General features: G+C 39.0%; 1 protein-coding gene and 1 long non-coding RNA gene across 2 annotated transcripts; both read left to right on the top strand.

The window, feature by feature from the left end:
• Nucleotides 1-6,178: 6,178 nt before the first annotated feature.
• LOC121602408 lies at nucleotides 6,179-6,538 on the top strand. The gene is made up of 2 exons (XR_006006380.1): nucleotides 6,179-6,287; nucleotides 6,359-6,538. It is a non-coding gene; the product is annotated as an uncharacterized LOC121602408 (long non-coding RNA).
• A 3,132-nt stretch (nucleotides 6,539-9,670) lies between these two features.
• On the top strand, nucleotides 9,671-22,315 carry LOC121602409 (protein goliath-like). The gene is made up of 11 exons (XM_041931178.1): nucleotides 9,671-9,904; nucleotides 15,596-15,640; nucleotides 15,881-17,043; nucleotides 18,368-18,503; nucleotides 18,567-18,684; nucleotides 18,782-18,853; nucleotides 18,965-19,041; nucleotides 19,110-19,206; nucleotides 21,391-21,540; nucleotides 21,616-21,831; nucleotides 21,902-22,315. Exons 3-11 carry the CDS (start codon nucleotides 16,500-16,502, stop codon nucleotides 22,313-22,315), a joined length of 1,824 nt encoding a protein of 607 aa, XP_041787112.1. The 5' UTR covers nucleotides 9,671-9,904; nucleotides 15,596-15,640; nucleotides 15,881-16,499.
• Nucleotides 22,316-22,694: the final 379 nt, after the last annotated feature.

Below are 22,694 nucleotides of genomic sequence, written 5' to 3'. Positions count from 1 at the left end.
TCTCCATAGGTGTTCTTGAAGAATTACAATCTGCCATTCCAAATTTTTCAAGAAGTCGATCGATATTGGCAACTTGTGACAACTGCATAATTCCTGCATTTTTATCGTAGTCGATCTTGATTCCCAAAAAATATTTTAAAGTTCCACAATCCTTCATCTCGAATATTTCCAATAATTTGAATTTCAGCTCCATGATGGTATTTTTGTTTGTGCCTGCTATTATCAAATCATCGACATATAGTACAATAAATATGAAATCGTTACCTTCTTTGTTGAGCCAAGTGTAAAGGCAGTAGTCATGCTTGGAACGAACAAATTCTAGCTGCAACAGTGCGTCATTGAATTTTTCATTCCAGCTACGGGGAGATTGCTTTAGCCCATATAACGATTTTTTCAAACGGCACACCATACCCGGAGCAGCTTCTACGCCATGTGGAACTTCCATATAAATTTCTTCTTGAAGCTCGCCGTGAAGGAATGCTGTTTTGACATCCATTTGATGAAAATAACATCCCTTTTGGATACCAACGGCCAGTACTGTTCGAATTGTTGTTAGTTTTGCCACCGGCGCGTATGTTTCGTGATAATCCATTCCAGGCTTCTGCAGAAACCCCTTCACTACTAGTCGGGCTTTATACTTCACTGGATTACCATTCTCATCCTCCTTTACACGAAATACCCACTTGGATTTCAATGGTCTACACGACGTCGGTCGCTTCACTAATACCCAAACATCGTTTGTTTTCATCAACAACAATTCATCCTCAATAGCTTCCATCCATAATGTACAATCTTCCCGATCCACGATTTCGCTGTACGTACATGGTGGTTCAGTTGACAACAGTCTACTTCTACCAGCTGTTGCACTAAAGCCAGTGAAATAATCTCGAAATTTTCTCGGGAGCCTTCGTTCTCGTTCACTATGTCGTGTTGCTATTGAGTGTTCGCTTTCGCCAGTTTCGCGAGATTCATCACCGCATATTGCATCGCGATATTCCTCGTTATTTTCATAAAAATCATCATGCGGTGTGGTTTCCCCAAGTAGCCTTAAGAAACACTATTTGATTATTAACAGTTTTTTAAAGCCTTTAAAATCAAATAGAGTTTCTTAAGGGAATATGACATTTGCCAGCGTTACATCATAACGACGTATTCCGTTATACTCGTTTTTTTCGATTCGGGTTAATATAACACACAGTGTTTTTCTAATTTTATCTACACCATTTCCAATTTATTCAATATTCGGAAAATCATTTTTCATTCTTATTTATGTAATAATGCGTATTATTACATAACATAACTGTTTGAAAAACTATGTGTTTTCTTTTATTCCTCTATTTGAATCTGCAGTGATAATAAAAAAAGGATTTAAAAATAAAAAAATAATATTTCATATTTTCAAATAATACATGTGAAGAGTTTGATAAAGGGTGTGCAATATTTGCAAATGAGAAAATTTTTCATAAAAATGTATATTTTCTTGGGCAAAATAATATGCTCTTGATGACGATAATTTTTGAGACATACAGGCGTCCCCCGAGTTACGACTCCCTCGAGTTACGACGATTCGCAGATACGACGATTTTGATTTTGACAGTCAAAATTTGTCATCGAGAAGAAATTGATGTATATTTTTGAATTTCTGAGCTGATAACCGTTACACACACATTTCCAAAGATTCCACTACTTCCCGTTATTGTATATCTATATCGTGTAAACGATTTTTTGTGTAAATTAATACATTATCGAACATTGTTTCAAATAAAAACACGATATGATAGATTTCGACTCTTCAACTTCGGTTATAAACTTAAAATTGACAGATATTCGACATACGACCTTTTCGACTTACGCCTTGCGTTGGGCCTTTTTTTCGGTCCCAAATACAGTCGTATCTCGGGGGACACCTGTACTGTACATGCTCACGTACATGCCGCCTCCATTTGTTATGTCAAAAAGTTCGTCAAGCATCGTGTGTGTAGCTTGTGTTTAGATGGCAACAAAACCAAACGTCTGCTACAATTTCTATCAGCTATTGTTTAATTTGTGTGTCATCATGATTTTATAACAGGTCAGTGTATCGATATTACCATTATCTTCACATGAGCTACAGAAGTTTTATATTCCGCAGCATATTTGATTTGGATAGCGTTTGGACATCATGTTTCTCGTCCACGGCTGCAGCTGACCTCCATGCTGATTTAATGGAAGAAACCCATGGAATGAAAGAAACTTATGTGATACAGTGACAATATGCAGTGACTAAACGATGAAATGTCGAATAAAAGTATTTGTGGTGAATTTATGCATTTATTCCATGAAATATCAACACCTTCTGTTGTAACTTAACGAAGATTTAGAATATGCATATAGAATGAGACAGAGCAATACAGCCATCTCTGTCGATTTTTTCGTTGAGTTTGATATTTTTCGTTAAAAATATCGGAAAAATTTTAATTTTCAACGAAGCCAGGAAAGCGTTACGCAGTGTTTTAAGCCCTGAAATTACTGCTGTATGGAAAGCTAAAAGTAATACTTTTAGGCATACTTTTAACGGTTTCTTAACAGGATTGTGCTACTTGGGAACATTCAGAAGGTCATTCATATAGCCTTCTAACGCCCTTGTTCGGCTGCGGTTTATCAATTATGTAGCCGTCAACACCGCCTCTGACCACATTCGCTTTGGCATGTTAGAATCATTATAATGCTTATAAGCATGGTTCTGACCTTCTCAACCAACGTTCTGTTAAAACGTTCTGCAACACCATTCTGTTGTGGAGAGTAGGCTACCGTACACTGCAATTGAATTCCTTTTTGCTTTTAATATGTTAGCTGCTCACTGGAACAATATTCACGGCCCTGATCTACGGTTATTTTGCTTATTTTTCTCTCGAAGTGAGTTGTTGCCATTGCTTCATACTCTTAGAATCGCTCAAATACCTCAGACTTTCTTGTAATTGGATAAACTACCGCAAAATGCGTGAAATCATCTATGAAGCTAACAAAATATTTGGATCCGTTCCATGCAACAGGATCAATAGGACCACACACATCTGAATGTATCCTCTCTAGTGGGCGCGTGGCTCGTACTCGGTTGCCATCAAACGGTTCTCTACAAAGTTTCCCGAGAACGCACGTGTCGCAAAAACCAACCTGCTTAGGCTTTGGATCTAAACCAACTGCCATATTATGCCACACTAAAGAATCCATAGAGTGTTGAGTTGCATGTCCAAGACGACGGTGCCATAGTGTACTCACCTCAGATATACACATACTTGCAGATGATCCAGTCGTCTCCAGCTCTAGTTGCAACTCGTAAAGGTTTCGCCGCATATGAGCCACAGCAATCACTTCCTTCTTGTGTTGCATTATAGCCTTCTCACAGCCATTTTCGCGAATGAAGAGAACATCAATTCCAGCTTCCGACATTTTCTTGACAGAAAGTAGGTTGCTTCTCAACTCCGGTAGGTAAATTACGTTCTTGATTTCCACCGTAACGCCTTCTTTGGTTTTTCCTGTAACGCTACCTTCGTATTCGCCTACCAAAGTTACACCGTCTTTGGCAATGTCCACGACGAACGGTTCGTTAAGTTTCCTTATATCCTTCAAATATTTTCTGTTGTTGATCAAGTGGTCACTGCATCCAGAATCAACGATGAAAGAGTCTACTGCGAGCTCTTTTTTCCCGATTTGAAGCTGCGATTACCATAAAACTCACAGTTTTTTCTGCCACGACAGAGTTGGCGTTTCTGTCTTGCATTTTGGATCGACAATCCTTTTGAACGTGGCCTACTTTTCCGCAACGATTGCATTTCCCTTTGAACTTTTTGTTGTGAAAACTTCCACCGACAAAAGCTGTTGATTTTTCTTCGCCACAGTAGTCTGCTCGATCTGTTCTCTTCAATTCTTCACCTAACAACCGCTGTTCTAGGGAGAGATCTTTATCGTCCGACAATTTCTAGGGAGAGATCTTTATCGTCCATGTTTTCTAGAGCTGTCACTAATGGATCATAACTGCTCGGCAACGTTATGAAGAGTTGAGAGACCAAATCGCTTGTTTCCATTTTTGCACCTGCAGTTTTCAACTGACGCACCAGGTCGTCGAATTCGGCAAGATGGTTTTGCATTGACGATCCTTCCTTCATACGTAACGTGGCCAAACGTTTGCGCAAGATCGTCTGGCTTACCCCCGACTTCTTCGCAAAAGTGTCTTCAAGGGCTTTCCACATTTCTGTTCCCTTTTCTTCGACTATGGCTAGACAATCGTTTCCAACAAATCCAACCAGCAAGGATTTTGCCTTCCTATCCATTCGCAAAAACTTGTTCCGCGGTTCTCCGACCGCCTCAGGCACGTCTTATTCGAGCGCCTCCCAAACTTCCGAAGCTTCCAAGAACAAACGAACTCGAAAACGCCATTTTCCGTAGTTCGATCCATTCAGCTGGGGAATGCCAGCACCTTCCTTTACTGAGGAGCCCATAACCTAAAGGAACTCTGTTCTTTGAAATACCTTGGTGTTGTAAACTGCTCTTTGCACTTATTATTTTATTCACACATATTAAAACATTACATAATAAATAATAATAAAAACGTACAACAATTTAAAACATACAATTGTGGTGGCCGCGCACCAACCGCACCGAGCGCCCCTGCCGCCCAACGGGACAAAAGTAGAAAGCTTGGAGCAAAATAATCGTTTGTCTCCCTCTATCCTCTATTCCGCGCTTGCTTGCACTCATGCGCGAGCGCTCGACTATATTCTCTCAGAACTGAGTATTCGCAGTTCAACCCGTGCAGTGAGAATGTATGTGTTAATGTGTAGCGAAATTTGTCTCTGTATCTCATTCCCCCACCCCCAAAAAACCACATTCACTCTCCGCGCACTCTTACAATTTTGGCGCGCACGCTACATACAACATAATACAAAAGGTCGTTTTAACCACGCGCACTGATCAAAGTCGCGATGGTTCAATCGGAACGCCGACGCTCCAAGTCAGAGATATTTGGTCTGAAGAAAAAAGTTTTTCTGACCAAATCGACAACACACACGCGACGACACACATCGTCACATCGACCGCCGTCGATGGAAGTGAATGATGTTCTAAAAATAGATCTGTGGGGCGAGTGAGAAGGAGGAGGGGCGTAGAACAAGAGTACGCGTGAGAGTGAGTCGTCGCGTGCGTGTGTGTGGGGTGTACACGAGAGAACTCATTTTTTGCTCTTTCCTGGAACCCAGATGTTCTACATTCTTCTGATTTTAAGCAACAAAAGTAGAACGGGAAGTAGAAGGCTACTTCATTTCTACTTTCCTTGCTACTTTCGAGCGTGTTGACTCGCTTGGGCGAGAGCTTCTTCTCGATCAGCTCGCCAACACACTCTGATCGTGCGACGCTCGGCCTTGCGCTGCTTAGTGTGTGCGACAGTGTGCGTGTACACTGTCGTCCTCCTGGACGTTGACCGGTGGCAGCGCAACTGCCACGGCAAGTCCAGGGGTCGGCACGGCTGCCCACAACACTTGGAAGTTTTTTTTATTTATTTAACAAGTTTCTCTTTTATGCGACCGTTCTCGTCAATGGATGATTTGAGACTTACTAAACGAATAGATGGTTCCTACATATATTAAAGTCTACTTCGATTACACAGCTACTTCGTTTACATTCTTTCAATTTGAAAACCTTAATGAATCAATCAATCCCGGCATCAATCTAGCCGGTCTCATGGTACAGTCGTCAACTCGTACGACTTAACAACATGCCCGTCATGGGTTCAAGCCCCAAATAGACCGTGCCGCCATACGTAGGACTGACTATCCTGCTATGGGGGGAAATCAATAAGTCACTGAAAGCCAACCCCACAAGTGGGTTGGCAGGCCTTGACCGGCATCGGTTGTTGAGCCAAAGAAGAAGAAGAAGAATGAATCAATCACTCTACCATTGCTTGTTGCCTTGAAAAAGGGAAAACCGCAAAGAATTAAAAATCCTCAAGCACCCATAGTTGGTCAGCAACACCGTTCTACCAAGGTTATTAGACTCTATACAGGTTACGACAGAGCGTTTGAGAGGGTCACCATTATGGATACCTTTTATATACCACCCTTTTGACGATGTTGGTCAGGGAACCTGTGATGATGTGGTGCAAAAAATGCTACCAGCATCACTTTCGTTCAGCTATTGCACTTGACCCGAACTAGGACCGCGACGGCGCTGACGAACTTGCGGCAGCTATGATGATGCGTATCCCTCCTTCGAAATTGCGGTGCTGAGATGATGATAAAGTAGAAGCTTGTGTGGTATGGCCTCGTCCTTACTAAAACACTGCTTAAGCTACACCCAAGGTGACATGAATTATCGTCCCCCACAGGAATAAGGCTGCAGCCAGAACGGAATGAATATTTGTTTTCTTTGAACTGGAACGGCAACAGTGGCAGCATAGACGATCGTCTCGAACATGACGACTGCAACGAACCGACATGGAACCGCGGACAATAACTTAAATAACAACTATGCATAAGCACAAATATACTTATAGTTTATTTCCTAATTATAATTGTTACAACAGGACCGTTCAACATTTACTCCCCGGCTCAACCACTACTCTTCCTTCACAAGTGCTCTTCTCGGTGACCCTCATATTCATCTCTTTCTCCTTCTCTTTATCATATAATTTGTATGAAAAGTGAAATAATGTGGATAGGGTTTATCTGCCTCTATCAAACATGAAAAATATTATAACGTCATACATGTCAATACTGCAATCACATCGTGTGTTAGCTTCCACGAGAAGATATATTCGTTTTTTTATTAGGTTAGCATGCAATGCTGTCTCTATTGAACCGTTAGTTCGGAGCCGTTGGTTCGGAGCCGTTGATTCGTCGACGGCTCTGGAACAGTGGACTCGAAGCCGGCTCCGCAGTTGTTGGAATGGAGCCGTGAGTGCAGAGCTGTTAGTCCGGAACCGGCTGCGGAGCCTTGGAGCGGACCTGGCTACGGAGCCGTCGGAGCGTAGCTGGCTCCGGACCCGTTAGTCCGGAGCCGTTGGTGCGCTCCGAAACGCCCATCACTAGATCACAGGACTGTTCTTGGACGGAAAGAATCTCGTGTGATGAAATTCTACGAGAAATCAAAAAATAAAATTATTTCTTTTTCATTTCACCAAAATATGAATCAAATTACCACATGCTGTTAGAGACTGGTTTAATGTTAATCTATGGTTAGAAACGTGTCGTTCGATATGATTTTTTTTTATGTCCAGCCGCTGCATACATTTTCCGTCCAGCATATGCTCACTATCTAGCTACTTCATCCGCTTCTTTATCGGCTCTCCCTTATTGCTTATACACACATGATTTTGCAGCAAACTTAAGTTAATGTCCTGAGATCGTTTTCCGACGTAACGATTTTTCAACTCGTACATGTTGGGTCTTACAGGGTTTTCGAGGATTATATAGACATGTTCAGCGAGTTGTAGATTCGTTCAGGCATATAATAGACTCTTTCAGCGAGATATAGAATTGTTCGGAAGTAGGCGTAGACATGTTCAGCGATTCTGTAGAGCTGTCATTTGTTTTGTTTACACACTGTGCCGCAGGGTTCAATTTTTCATTCTTTAAAGTCCTAAAAGTAGTTAATAATCATTACCCAAGCTGTTTAATACATAAATTAGTTGAAAAAAGCTTATTTTTTCGAAAAAAGTTTGTTTACCTCCTGATGAGAATGATCCAACTTGCAGTCCAAGGGGTACGAAAGTGACAGCTCTACAGTATAACCGAAAATGTCTACGCCTACTTCCGAACAATTCTATATCTCGCTGAAAGAGTCTATTATATGCCTGACCGCGCGGCTACATGAGGTGAAATATACAGCGAAATGAACTATTTGACAGGTGAAATATCTGACAGGTATAGCTAAAGGGTTGGGGGAGACACAACATCCGCTTTCGAAATTCTATTTAAAATAATATCTTCTCAAGCAGAACATTCCCTAATTGGAAGAAATTATTAACTGTTGACTGAAAATTAACGAAGTACTCTATATTGAAGCTATTTAATGGATTTAATTACGATTTTGTGCACGTTATTGTTTACATTGCACATCAGCTGGTTGCTGTGATGCTTTATCCGTCAGATATTTCACCTGTCAAATAGTTCATTTCGCTGTATATTTCACCTCATGTAGCCGCGCGGTGAACGAATCTACAACTCGCTGAACATGTCTATATAATCCTCGAAAACCCTGTATTACGATAACACACGAATATTCATAGCGGAATCCCTTCTCCACTTTCTACACAAGTCCAGTAGAAAGTACATAATTAAAATTATATTTACAATAATGGAACAATTCAACCTAAAACATCGTACTATTGCACGATTGCAATCCAGTTGCAATCAGTCGAATTGTAAACAAACCAGTCCAATTGTAAACAAACCATTCCAATTTGTCTGTCAAAATTTTTTCATTCATTTTTTTATTGAAAATCGGCCAAAACAGGCTTTTGTCATAACCTGTATAGAGTCTAATAACCTTGCCGTTCTACAGTGAGGAACTTTTTCGTATATGAAGATTCTATAGTGAGCAATCGTCACCTATGAGCATAACGTGAGCGTAACGTGAGTATAACATGTGAGCGTCACCTCTTACTTCGTTTTGTATAGGGAAATTCTTTGTGTTTTCGTCATATTTGATGATAAAATCAAAGAAATAATTTATTTTCCTGTTTTATCACTTATTCTTCATTATCTACAAGACACATGGACAATTGAAGTGAAATTAGAACTATTACTCACATGATTTTAAATTTCGTGACGAAACAAATCATCAAATCTTTTATATATCTCATATACCTAATTTTTTCGATAAAATCAATAAACATACAAAAATGTACGTATTAACCTACAAATATGTTCTATTTGCTAAGCTTTGTGTGCGGAGACCATTGGTTAACGGGTTTTAAATGACGTAAAGTCCCTCAACTATACGTAAAGGCGACCCCCCAAAGGCCTTTATCCACCACCTAATCTCATTAATCTACCTTGGGTAGGAAGAAGGACAGTGGACGGGTAGCTTGACGAACTTCTTGACAAATTTGCCGTTAAGGGGAGAAAAGAAGGCCTGAGAAAATGCGCGAATGGCAATGATTTCTTCCGTCGCTTTGCCCAGCGGGTACTTTGATACGAGCGCTGTCGGCAAGTAAAGGAAAGGTAGAGAAAATGAGCGAGATGCAGCGATACTAGAACGTCAAAACCCCTCGCCATGTTGTACGGGGCTTGCCGTAGACACAACGGATTTGTTGGGTGGCCAAATTTTAACAATCTTTTCTTTTTCGCAATCAAATTGACAAGCTAAGGACTGCAACAGCAAGAAAACATCAACATTTTTGCTACACCTTTCAATCGGAAACGACGCGAGTGCAGTGTATGTTGAGTTGGTGAATGGGAAAATAACAATTTCTGAAATTCACCAAGCAAAATAGTGATTACGTTACACATCTTTGTCAAGTAGGTAACAGGGGAAATATTGTTTCGTACTTTGGTTTTACAGTGATTTAAGAGCGTGAGAAAAAAAAGGAACGCTACAGAAAATTGTGGTTTGTTTCTCAATCTTCAAAGTGTATTAATTGTATACGCTGTTGTCGATAAAGTGGGGCATCCTCCTTGACAGAGAGTCTCCCTGGTGGAGGTTTCTTTTCGTGCTGCCTCTTCCTTCCGACAAGCTAGTTTCGCGATTTCTTTGTGTGGTTATTGGGCTAAAAATATAGCGCACTTTCGGTGAATATTGTCGTGTGCTGTTTGCTCGGCGAATAAGTAAACCGGCTGCGCCGAAAACAACCCAGAAGAAACACCCGGAAGGTGGTAGCCTAGCTTCTCGAATCCAGCTGGCCTCGACAAGATCGACCAAGACAGCACAGGTAAGACGCACACATGTATATGTATTTACATAATTCTTGCTTCTCATTTCAGCGCAACAAGACTGAAAAGATTAGAATAACGGGGTTCGTTTTGCCATCGTATCAATTCAATGACTAATGGTGATCTCCGTACAATTGCAATTTGCTGTTTTTTTTTCGTTTTCGTTGTGTGTGTATCAAACAATGTGTCGCGACTCGTCTGGTGAGGTTGCAGTACAGAATGTAGGGAAAGAATAAGTAAAGCAGATGTTTGTTTGAAGCTGATACTTTCCCATACTGGTGCTGTAAAAGTGACGGAACTACAATTTGTTCCGTCTTTTTCCGCCCACGACAAAATCCCCAAAAAGATAGCTCAAAGTGGGTCAAACAGAAAAAAAGTATCGGAGAACGGTTTCGCCTGCTGATGCTCGCGTTCGGGTGTTGCTCATATTTTGGTTCAATCCTGAGAGATTCTACTGCTGATGCTGCAGTCAGGAGAATGTTTACGGCTAGCTCTTCCTGCCTGGGATATGTTGTTCTATTCCTTTACGTCATAACTGGTTGCCTTTGTGAGCGATGTGGGGATTACCCCCAACAATGCTTTTCGGAGTAATCTGTCTCTGGGGGCAATCCAAAAAATATTTGTTTGTTTGTTGTGGTTCAGGTGCGAGGCAATTATAAATGTGTATGCCTGTTTCCCACACTGGGATTTCTTGTTTCACTTGTTTTGCAAGTATAGACAAACAATTTAGTGTTGTCTTGTTTAATGTATAATTATCGTGAATTTGCAAGCCAAAGAAAACAAACTTTTCTTTGACCTAAAAATACAACGACATTGCAAAATATGCTTTAATCGACTCACAGGGCTAACTAAACTGTTAATATAACTCACTTAAGGCCAACGCTGCCTTTAAACGCATTAAAGATCATTTACATGAATCGCAGTCCAGTAAACGATAAGACAGTAAGAAAAAGAATCTGATTGTGTGTGGGTGTGAAACGGCTATACCTAGTATGGTTTCCGGAGTATAGACTGCATGGGCCGGCAAAATTGGCGAATAAGAAGAGTAAAGTTCGAGGTCGCATGATTCGAACTACAACGTGCATCATTCATTAGTGCAATAAGGAAAACGAACAGGCGTGAGAGGTCTTTAATCCTATACCAACATGTGCTTTGGACAGTCACATTTGACAAACCTTATAGCCACGCCGCTCAGCCAATAGTTCAGTCGTATGCTAGCGGACAACATAAATAGAAACCGCTTGCCTCTGTGGCAGTCGCACATGGCCCAAGGCAGGTTTGTTGTTGACTAGTTGGAAGGTGTTGTTACAGATTATTTGTGAATTCTACCATTCCGGTCACGTGAACAGGGCAACTGCGCCAATAGAAATGCAGAATAGTATTAACATTAAACTTCTTCAACAAACAATAGACACCAAGAACGTGATGGTTTATCATAGCGGAGGTATTGATCTTCGCGTGCGCTCAAGAAGGACACGCGTGTATGCCCCATCTTCACGTGTATCAAGAGTGCGGATAGCGTGGAACCCGAATGCACGATCAAGCTCAGACAAAGCACCGAATGTTCTTTGTTTATCATTGTTGCAGGTTGGTATTCTCTCATTCAGATATATTGGATTTTAGCGGAGAGTACGATCTTACGTAGTTTTGTTGTTGTTATAACAACTGTTGTACTGTTTTTTCCGTTTATAAAAAAGTGATCTCTTGATGTTGATCCCTTTGGCCTATTCTGCTTAATGAGGTAATGAAACATTTAATTTTAATTAGGCTTTATAAATCAATTCAATTTGAAGAAACTAATAATCATAATCATTATTAGAAATGTGTTTTTAATCATGTTTAAACGCTTTTTATAAAGAGTGAATAAGAGTAAGTAAGAATATAGCAGAATATTAAGCAAATCATGTATATATATATATATATATATATATATATATATATATATATATATATATATATATATATATATATATATATATATATATATATATATATATATATATATATATATATATATATATATATATATATTCATTTATTTTATTCAGGAGTTTGCATTAATTATCTATACATAAGTGATGAAATATCTTTAAAGGTTATCTTCCAAAAAAAACCATTTTTTTACTATATTTTTTTTAAATGGCTTTATCTAAGTTTTTTTAGTTTTGCGAGAAGTATCGTATACTAAGGAGAAGATAAATATTGTATACTCACTGCTGCTTGGAATCAACTGTTCTTTGTACCCATGTAAAAGCCAGTATGGAAATATAAATGGCACTTTTACCGAAGAAAATGGATAGATTGTTTAAAAATAGGGATAGAGTTAATCGAAAAATATGTTTTGTTTGAAGCAGGGTATGCATGGAATCAGAGACCTGTGTTACACTACAGCCTGGGGTAAATAAAGGAATTGCTTGTCTGCTACATTTCATCGTTTTACACAGGGCATTGAGAGAAAAAATATTCAAATGAAATTAATCAGTAAACCTGAATAGTCGGATGCGTGTGTTTTTGCACCCAATCGCGTTAGTAAACGCATGAAGTTTGAATCGCGGATGTTCCACGCCTAGTACGGTTAGGCCTGCTAATTACGTTAGCATGATCGCGTGAAGTAGATGCAGTAATCAGCTATTTGTGACGTTCATTTCTGTGCATTTGTACTGGTACCATCTATGAATCTTAGCAAATTAGTGATCGCGGATGGATTATTCCCCAATACGCCGCTACGCACTACATTGCTTAGCTACTCTACAGCCGTTATATTTGAGTATGTGTGCGTGGGCAGTAGTATTTTAAAAGCGTATAACAATTTAACATTTGTTTTGTAGTTTTTATTTCCCATTAAATAGATTTTTGTCATCACTGTACCGTGTTTGTCCTCACTGTACTGTGTTTGTCGCCGTTGTACCTATGTTAAATATAGTATTAATTGTTTGATGGTAATCGGTAGTGCGTGCTCGTGTTTTATTTTGTAATTTATTGTGGGTGTACGGGGGTGGGTTAAGTGTAATCCCAGATGTTAGGAATGTTAACAAAATTTGTTTGCTAAAAGTTTGCATTTATTAGCTCATGGTTGGAGGTGAAATACATAATTTGTCTGTTTGTATCTGTACTGCAACACGGGATAGTTCATAAAAAGTATAAATTGAAAGAAGGAGTTCGATCATGCTATTCTTGAAATATTCGACGCAATAATTGACAACGCGAAATACACGTCAGATACGCTATTTGAAAGCCTCCCGCATCACGCATCAGCTGCTGAATAATTCATTCTCGACTGACTTAGCGGAGCGTGCATATTTGTTATTTCCCGCAGGTTTCCACCATCAAACCACTCGATTTGCTAGCAGCTCTGTCGCCGATGCAGAATAATTAATCACAGTATTTAAATACAGCCCGGAAGCACATCTCAGAGATTTTTCTTGCCTACCTTTTGTGGATAGAAGAACAATACAGTAAAAATTAAATCAGTTAACTGCAGGCTCCTCTTTCGGGAGTATTTGTTATGAGAAAATCAAGTCAATGATTGTCGATTAAAGATTTGTGTGATGCTCATATCCCCCCTACCCATGGAAGTTGGCTGCCTTAATTTATTTATAATTTATATATTGATTGGTTTGGTTATGTCGCTGTTATCAAACAGACACTGTTTATATATATACTAAATATGTTACAAGTTTCTAAAAACATCATGTGTTACCAATTCATACAGATGAAGATGAAAACCCGAGGGATGTATAGTAGATCTCTTCTAAGTTCATCACATGTATAGGGCTATTAAGCAAGTAATTTTATGATTATATGAGATAGCAAAGGCTCAAGAGGATGGTGTTTGGTGGCCAATTTTTTCTCCAGCTTAGCAACCTATACCAACATATAAGCGCAATGATAAGAGAAACAGTCCATATCAGTACCGTACTAAACTCGTGGAGCAAGCAATCGACAAATAATATTGAGAGCAACTCGTATCAGCAGCGTCATACTGCTTGTCTGTTCGTTGACGACAGATGACGAAAAGAAACCCTTATGGCTTTGTTATATCTCAGGCCGGTGGCGTCTCGGTGTGCGAAGGTTGGTGTGGCGTTCGTTGTTTGTCGCGAGTCGCTAGATCTACGGTTGGCGAAGTAAATTGCGCTACTGCCGTTCATGTCGATGTATTCTCCTAGAAAACATAAATATAAACTCACGCTAACCTTCGCGCATTCAATGACCCACCTTCCCCGGTCGGAAGTGTTGGAACCTGACGATAGTGGAGGAGGAAGCCAAGCAGGTTGTATCGACTACACTATACGACACGCTCTATACCATCCCACCGTGAACTGCAGGGATTGTAAAGCGGTGTACGTGTGTGGGGATCCACTGTCTGAGTAAGATGAAGCAAATTGTAAAATAACGACGCACGCATTCTTACGTTTACGCAGATCTCGAAGGGTTCATCTCGATATGTTCCCCCTCCTTTGTTTGATCCTACAGGAGTGCTATAATCGTATAACCGGTTATATAGAGCGCGAGTGACTTGAACTAGACTTGCAATAATGATTACTATCGAATAGCACTCACACATTTGAACACATACATTCAATAAGATGCATTAGCTGTACCTAGATGATGCTACTTGACTACGCGGATACAACTGTTGTTGTTTGCGACCACTTTCATTAAGTTAGTTTAGTATTAAATTAGTCGCACCTCCACAAGTACCGATGGAAAAAAATGAATTGCAATGATCAATATTTAGATTAACTGTTTTTTTAGATTCAATTTTACAAAAAAGTGTTAACTCATCTTCGGTTAATCATTTATTGTATAGGGTTCGGACACGTGGTACATTTGTCAACTCTTAGGAACGACTTAACAAAATGCACGTCGTGGTTCAAGACTCGTATGGACCATTGCCCCGTAGCAAGGACTGACTACCCGAATGCGTGACTTACTACCCGAACCCGAATACCGACTTGTCTCCGTAGGACGTTGATCCGCCTAAACTTGGAAGAAGAAGAATTATTGGGGTCATTTGCTGCATCGTTGCAGAGGTTGTAACATATTACAGGAGGATCATCGTAGTTTAGTTTGACTGAACGTTTGTTTGTGAACGTTTTGTCTACTATTGTGATACTATATAATAATTTTTAATATATATATATATATCAATATGTATAATAATCTATGCTATATATAGTATATATATATAACATAATGAAAGATAAAGAAATGAAGGTTATAGTTTGGTTTTCAACCAAATGTGCTGTAGAAATTTGCTTTCAAACGAACGGATACTACACGGCACATGAAAGGAAGTGTAGAGTAAACCGTAAGGTCAATGATACAAGCGAACCGTACAATTTTAACACATTGAATTTGAACCCGCTCACCGATATCAATGTTCGTATGGCCTTCTATTGCTGTTTTGTAATAGTGTACAATAAGTGAAATATAACTTTAACATTGATTTCGATGTTGTATTTTAGGTAAATATTTGTTAATTCCTTTGTTATCATTTTTTTGTTGCAATTATGAAATATAAGAAATATAAGAAAACCGAAATATTCTAAATGTGTAATTGCATTACACTGAGATTTTCTTGTATGTAACATATATGTTGCGGATTTTCCTTCAACTCACCTGTCGAGTATTTGCTATAAGTCTGAAGTATAATCGTGCTATTCTTTCTGCTCTTCATTTTTCAACAGGGATCTTATAAGAGTGTTGCACAACTGACAACACGGCGTAACGAGGTATCCAGATGCATACTAGAAACAACTAAAGGAAGCCGAAAGAATGCTAGTTGACTTTAAATATCGTACAAGTCAAGGATACTAATGCGAAGGTCTTTTCATTTTGAATGCCATTGAATAAGAGTTTGGGAGAAAGCGCAACTTATTCAACGATCAGGAACCCAACTACTATAATTCCAAATTATAGTAATCGTATGTAGCTGCATATAATAGTTCATTCTTGTTTTTTATTCCTAGCAGTACTGCAGCGTGCAAGGGTAAAACGAACTCAAAACTACGTTAGAACACAGTACGATCGCAGTTTGTAGAGTCCAACCTTCGCGGGTGGTAAAGTTGAAAACATACAAACCCACACACTGATACGAGAACGGTTAGACTGACTAGTGCATTACTGCTGCATTTGTGCATTGTTGTTCAAGTGATCGGACCATTCAGAACGTGAGCTGGATGTTTGTTTACTCTTTGGTGCTATATCGATTAGGTCGCCGAAAGTGAAGAGTAAGATATCGTGTGGCCTCGGTAGCGCGTTGTTACTCTTCTAGCAACGATTTGAAGTGATGATTATGTTATAAAGACATTAAGGTTTTATGTAGTATAACATCTTGTACAGTGAACCTGATCTTACTTTGCCAATCGAACCTTCAATGGAAAAGCAGTGTTGTGAAGTGAAATCGTGCTAAGGAAAATGAAAAAAGTGGAACAAAGGTGTCGGTTAGTGTGAGCTTAGTTACGTCTTAGTTTTGCCGCTCTTTGCCCGTATATCCAATGCCAGTGCCAATGATCTTGCAATAATATACGTACGACATTTACGAAACAAGTTGATCACTAGTTAGTGGGTGCAAATATTGAAATAGTTAACATGATGTCTGCGTTAAGCCACCAGGTGAACATGAACAATTTTCTGTCGCTCCTGGTGGGCGCCTCTTTAGTCGCGGCAAATTCATCTCCGAGCCACGATATAGCTTCTCTGTCACAGCCAACCGAGTTCAGTAATGGAGTTTCATCGTTTGCTTTGCCGGCAGAAGATCGAATGGCCATTGAGAGCTCCACGCTGGCCTATCTAAACTATAGCTTTACAGGGCCGGATGGGCACTTGATAGAGTTCGGCAGCGAAAGCGCAAAGTATGGTGAAGGACGAGTTTTGAATCGAAGTGGACTATTGGTGCACATCAGCAACAGTGCTAACCATTCAGACCATACCGGATGTTCGAAGCAATGGTCCGGTACGCTCGGTGGAACAATTCCGGAGCGCGATGCACCCTGGATTGCACTAGTACGTCGTGGTAGTTGTAATTTCGAAGACAAGGTTAAACATGCATACGAGCGCGGTGCTGCAGGGATCATTATCTATAATGATAAGAATGATACAAAGTTGGAAAAAATGAAGATCAACGATAAAGAGCGTAAGTAGTAATCTTAATCCTAGTTGGTGTATTAGTGAACATTAGTTTTCCCTACATTAAATAGAATAAAACAAATTATGAACAATATTTTTGCGAAACCATTCACTCGGAGGATTATTGGGAAAATATTCGTGAAATGAAAATTTATCAATTTAGTAGTAAATTAAAATCTCTGCCATATGCTTACACCTTGTTTGGACCGGGTGCTCAAAAATAAGTTTTTCTTATCCTACTATGTGTAAAACGATAAGTTTACGATAACCCAGCTCAGTTTTGACTGATTACGGTTGTTTCTGTAAATAAGCAGAAAATGAAACGTGTGATAGCATACATAAACACTGTTTGATTAAAAAATGAAGTGACGTTTCACAATTTTCTTGTTTGCTAATTTCTAACTGTATTATTATACACCTAATGATAATACACAATTAATGTGTTTTCAACACTATCGGAGAAAAACTTGCTTATTGTTATATACAGTCAAACGTCGATTAAAATATATATGATCTAGTCTTATAGACAAACTGAAATAAATCTAAATAGCCCAATCGTTAGAGAGGTTATTAAACGCGGGTTAGTCAACCCGCATATTATAACCGAAGAAACCTGGTACCACGCATAACCATGTTCGACTGTATTTATGAAAATAAAATAAAATGTCGGAGATACATTTAATCAACCCGCTGGTGTTGAAGATCACGAATTAAGTTACATTGGAAGGTTTTGTCTGACAGGACATTGAAAAAAGAAAATAAGAATTAACTTTATCGTTTTATCGTTAGTTTGTCTGTCGTCTGTACCTCATGAAAGCGTACGATACGACAAGTACAATAAAGAGTAGAAACCCTTGAATCTCTTTCATTTGTGACGACGAGCGACCTCTGAATGGAATAAAACCTCGAAGTATGGTTATGCCCATGGCATCGAGTTCTCAGTGTTACTTTGTGTTTCTGCATGGTGCATGTTACCATGTGGTAAGAAAGCATGGTTATGAGTTAAACTGAATTGATTTAACGCAAAACAATGATATGTTGATCTACTGTCTGATCCCAGACCGGTTTCATAAGAATAGCCATGTTTCGTCATTAAACAAATATTACACTGTGTTGGAATCCGATACGAACGTTAAAATAAAAAAAGTCAAATACATGCTTATTATAAATTACTATTAAAGACGATCATTTTTGTATTACTTCGTTGTTCCGGTAGAGTGAATTTACTTAAATAATGGTTTTATTTTTACCACGATTATTTCTACCGGTAGCTTCGAAAGTTCATATATTTCAATATTTCATATTCTTATTGTTTATTTACATTGATGCAGGAAACATTACTGCAGTCTTCACCACCAATGCAATGGGGCGTGAGCTTATTGAAATTTTGGAAGTTCATAGATCCGTTGTGCAAATGCGCATAATTGAAGGATCTCGTCAGTTCCGCAACCTAGGAAACATTAATCGGTATGTAGTGCTTTCAAAATAATTTGACATGTGTTGATATGCTTTTCGTGTCATTACTTGCAGAACGTCTGTGCTGTTTGTTTCAATTTCATTCATTGTACTAATGATAATTTCCCTGGTTTGGTTAGTATTTTACTATGTGCAACGGTTCCGGTATTTGCAAACCAAAGACAAACAATCAGTAAGTAACATGCCCAACAATTTATTTAAAACTTTTCTTGCCAATATAATTGCAAAATTGATACATGTCGTACGATAATTTATTATTTATTACGCAGAAACGACTCTGCAGTGTCGCAAAGCGGATTATAGCAAAAATCCCTACCAAGAGTATTAAATCAGATGACAAGGTATGTTATTTTTTTAATTTGTGATTTGAAATGGGCTAATTTCCAAGGAATATTGCAAATTTTGATAAAAATTAGTAATGGGTAACTGATATCGAATATTTCGTTTTTCAGGAAATCGATAATGATTGCTGTGCCATCTGCATCGAACCGTATAAAGTAACTGATGTTATACGTGTTCTGCCGTGCAAGTATGTACTATTGATAAACGAAAAATTACACTACATTTAATATAATCTACTCTTTCCCGTTCATCCAGGCACGAGTTCCATAAGGTCTGCATAGATCCATGGCTACTTGAGCATCGTACCTGCCCAATGTGCAAAATGGACATTCTGAAGCATTATGGCTTTGTGGTGGGTTCTTCCTCATCTTCTCAAATCAATTCAGCGATCGCAGAATATCTAAATGTTGCCCCACCGCCACCGCCCTCTAATACGTCTACCATCACTACCTCCTCAATTGCATCGACTGAAGAATCATCGAGAAGAGTTTCCTGGTCCACTGGGGCAGATATGGGTCCAGCTACGTCTGCCACAGTGGATGGGAGCATTCCAACGACGCTCTTTGGTAATGATTACGTTGCCGGTCGCAATGGTGGCACTTCCGTTGGTCAGCTTACTGATATCGTAACAATCATTATCAACATCGATGATAACGAGAGTCCAACAGGTCGTGGTGATACTGTTACGGGCAGTAGCGGTGCGAGTGGCGGTGGCAGCAACAGTAGGATGGGTGTATTATGCGATCTTTCAACGCATGACGTTGTAAATTGTAGTAGCGCTAGTGCTAGTAGTAACGACAGGGACAATAGTAATTGTGATAACGGTAATACAATCAGCAACGACAGTAACGAAAGTAACAGCGACAGCCATCTTATAAGCAGAAAAATAACAGATGTGTAAAAGCATCTTAATAACATATACTATTTAGTAATAGTCCTGAAACAATGCTTGACGATAGTTAACGATGAAGAAGGTAATCCTAAACTGTGCCATGCGAGCCGGCTCGTCTGACATTAGAGTCCACGTAGTCTGGAATTATTGTGTGTTCACTAGTTTCTTCAGTTATTTGATTAACTGGATAAACTTAAATGATTGATACACAATCTAATGATCAGACCATTAACACTGTAACATACCCCGAGTGGAATTAATTCGATGCCTAAAATAGACCAGCGACCCGTCGTAATCGCGTATTAAAACTTAATTGTTTAGCACTATAACCGTGTAAGATTCTGTGATACAAACTTGAGACATAAATATGATAATTTTGTCACTATCGTAATCGAACTCATTCAGCTTCGGTCAGCGCTGTTATTTGACACGATGCTACTATTACTAATTACTATTGATCCCGTCTTAGCTGTAGAGTTAAACAGGCGCAGCTGAAATGGTGATGAGATACAGACTAAGAGATAGAAAGAAAAATAAAAGAGAGAAAGAAATACAAAAAGGAAATGAACAGTTTATAGAAAAAAGATAAGGATAAATAGAGCTGAAAGAAAGAGAAAGAAAAGAAGACGTAAAGATAGAAAAGGAGAACGAGAGAGTGGGACGGACAGATTAAAGTAGCAGGACAATCAAAGGATATCCTTATTTCTTCGCTATCCCACCATATTACAAGGGTACAGCATTAGGGTAATACACGAACGTTTGGGCATATGCGAAATATCATAGATTTTTGCACCAGTTTGAATAATTTTGCGAGCTCTTTTAATACTAAAAATGGCCCAAATGCCCCGACAGCTGCAGGATATAAGATATGCTTGCTGCCGATCACATGTATCACCATCTTGAGTATGCAACAATATTATCGAAAATATTGAAAATGATCATCCCTTCAACATATAGATTTCATGATAGAAAAGAAATTATTTTCTCATTTTTAAAATCCATGGTCTATTACGTAGTTTGCTCAAATGGCGCTTATAAATGAGCAATAGAACGAATGAGCTTTTAGCAACGGATAAGCACTTATGCACTTACGAAAACTGTATAGAAAATAAAAAGCAATATGGTTTTATTCATTATTTCTTTTTTGTTATAATTTTTCTGCTAGGTATAATATTTATTAAATTCGATACATTATTTTTCTTCGCTATTTTTCTCTTAATATTTTGGGTTGGGTGAACATTTCAGTAGTTATTGCTTCGTATAATTTAAATAACGATACATTATTGCAGTAGTTTACAATAAGCTCGAATAAATATTATTATTTTTTTAATTCATCAAGCAAAGTAATCGCATTAATTTTCTTACTTTCAATCGTGACTATTGTCGTGGTGTAGACACGTTTCAATACTATTTGAAGTAATCAAAAAGCCAGCAAACATTTCATTGAATTCGCCAACTTTTTAATTAAAATTTATACTAGTTATATGTTGTTAGATATCATTTATTAAAGTATTTTCTTGATGGCTTCGTATTATAAATTGTGAAATGTATACCATTTCTGGTTAATACAAATAAGCTTCACGGCTTCACGTAATGTGTAAAATACAATAAGACCGCTTCGTGATTTACCATTTGTTTTCTTAGTTTACGGGTAGTCAAGAAAGTATTCTTCAACTAGACATGGACATGGAAGAAGGAGATCTTATTGACGACAGAAGCAGCACGGATGGAGGATATCAAAGACGTAACAGTGTCAGTCCTTTACCTCAAATAAGAGCCTCGAATGAAAATCAGGTAACGTAAATTGTGGAAACACCCGACACTGCTGTGGCTGTATTGTTGATAATATTACTCCTTTCTTTTTATCAGATATCACGCAGTTCTTCTGATTCAGATTCCGAACAAGAACAGTCATCGCCTGGTCGACGTTCGGCTCAAGCACGAATTAAGCGTGATAGCCAACAAAATCATGATGAGATGATACCGCAGGACGGCGACATTTGTGTAGGCTGTCTTGCAGCAGCGTTAAACAGGAAACAGAAAAACAATGATACCTGTGCTATTACAGACGATGTGGACAGTGATGTGAGTATGACTATGATGGGATATATCGAATTGGCAGACAATACAATTACATGTTTTCCCTGTCGTTTAGTCTTACGCCGCTGAGACAAACGGTTCCAAAAGTCTACCAGCAACACTAAAAAAATACAAGGGTAACCATTCAACCGGATCTTGTCGCGGTATGAATCCTCCAGACCATTATCATCCGTATCCTCATAGTAACAACCGTGGCAGCAAAGATTACCAGACTCAAGATTCGCAACAATCCGCTCGTGATGATGCAAACGCGCCACATTCATCGAAAATTTCATTCAAGTTTTATAAAACTGATCGCGGTCAGCCACGTAAAACACGAACACCGCTCCGCAACTTAATTCCTCAATCGATTTCAGCACCCTGTGATACTGACAGCTCGTTGCGCGTATGCATCCATAGCAGCCCAGAGCAGCTTTCAAAAGAGGCTTCTACATCCAAGTTGGATGCAATGGAATCCAACAACAAATAGAGGACGTACCTCAAGTGCATATAAGTCTACATCCGGTCAATGTCAAGCGACGTTGCTCGCTGTCACGCAATTCATCTTGTTCATCAGGTGGTCGCAAGGACATTGTAACAAGCGAAGATCTGAAAATGGCAATGGATTACTCCAATGAAGAGGATGTTTCAGATGAAACGGAGCCAAACAGTGATAATGATCTGATAGTTAGACGATCGGAGCGGGGTAGCGAAAAAGAAACTCGGAAAAAGTGATTAAATCGATGGTATCGTTTAAAACCATCGGGTAATTCATGGCACGATGATAGATAATGATCGCTTTTCTGCTACCACCCAAGAAACACGGTTGATGACGAATCGAAACACATAATGTGATAGAGTGAGACTGT

The sequence above is a fragment of the Anopheles merus genome, unplaced genomic scaffold (genome assembly GCF_017562075.2).
Source record: "Anopheles merus strain MAF unplaced genomic scaffold, AmerM5.1 LNR4000441, whole genome shotgun sequence".
NCBI lineage: Eukaryota > Metazoa > Arthropoda > Insecta > Diptera > Culicidae > Anopheles > Anopheles merus.
This window is presented reverse-complemented; position numbering and strand designations above follow the sequence as displayed.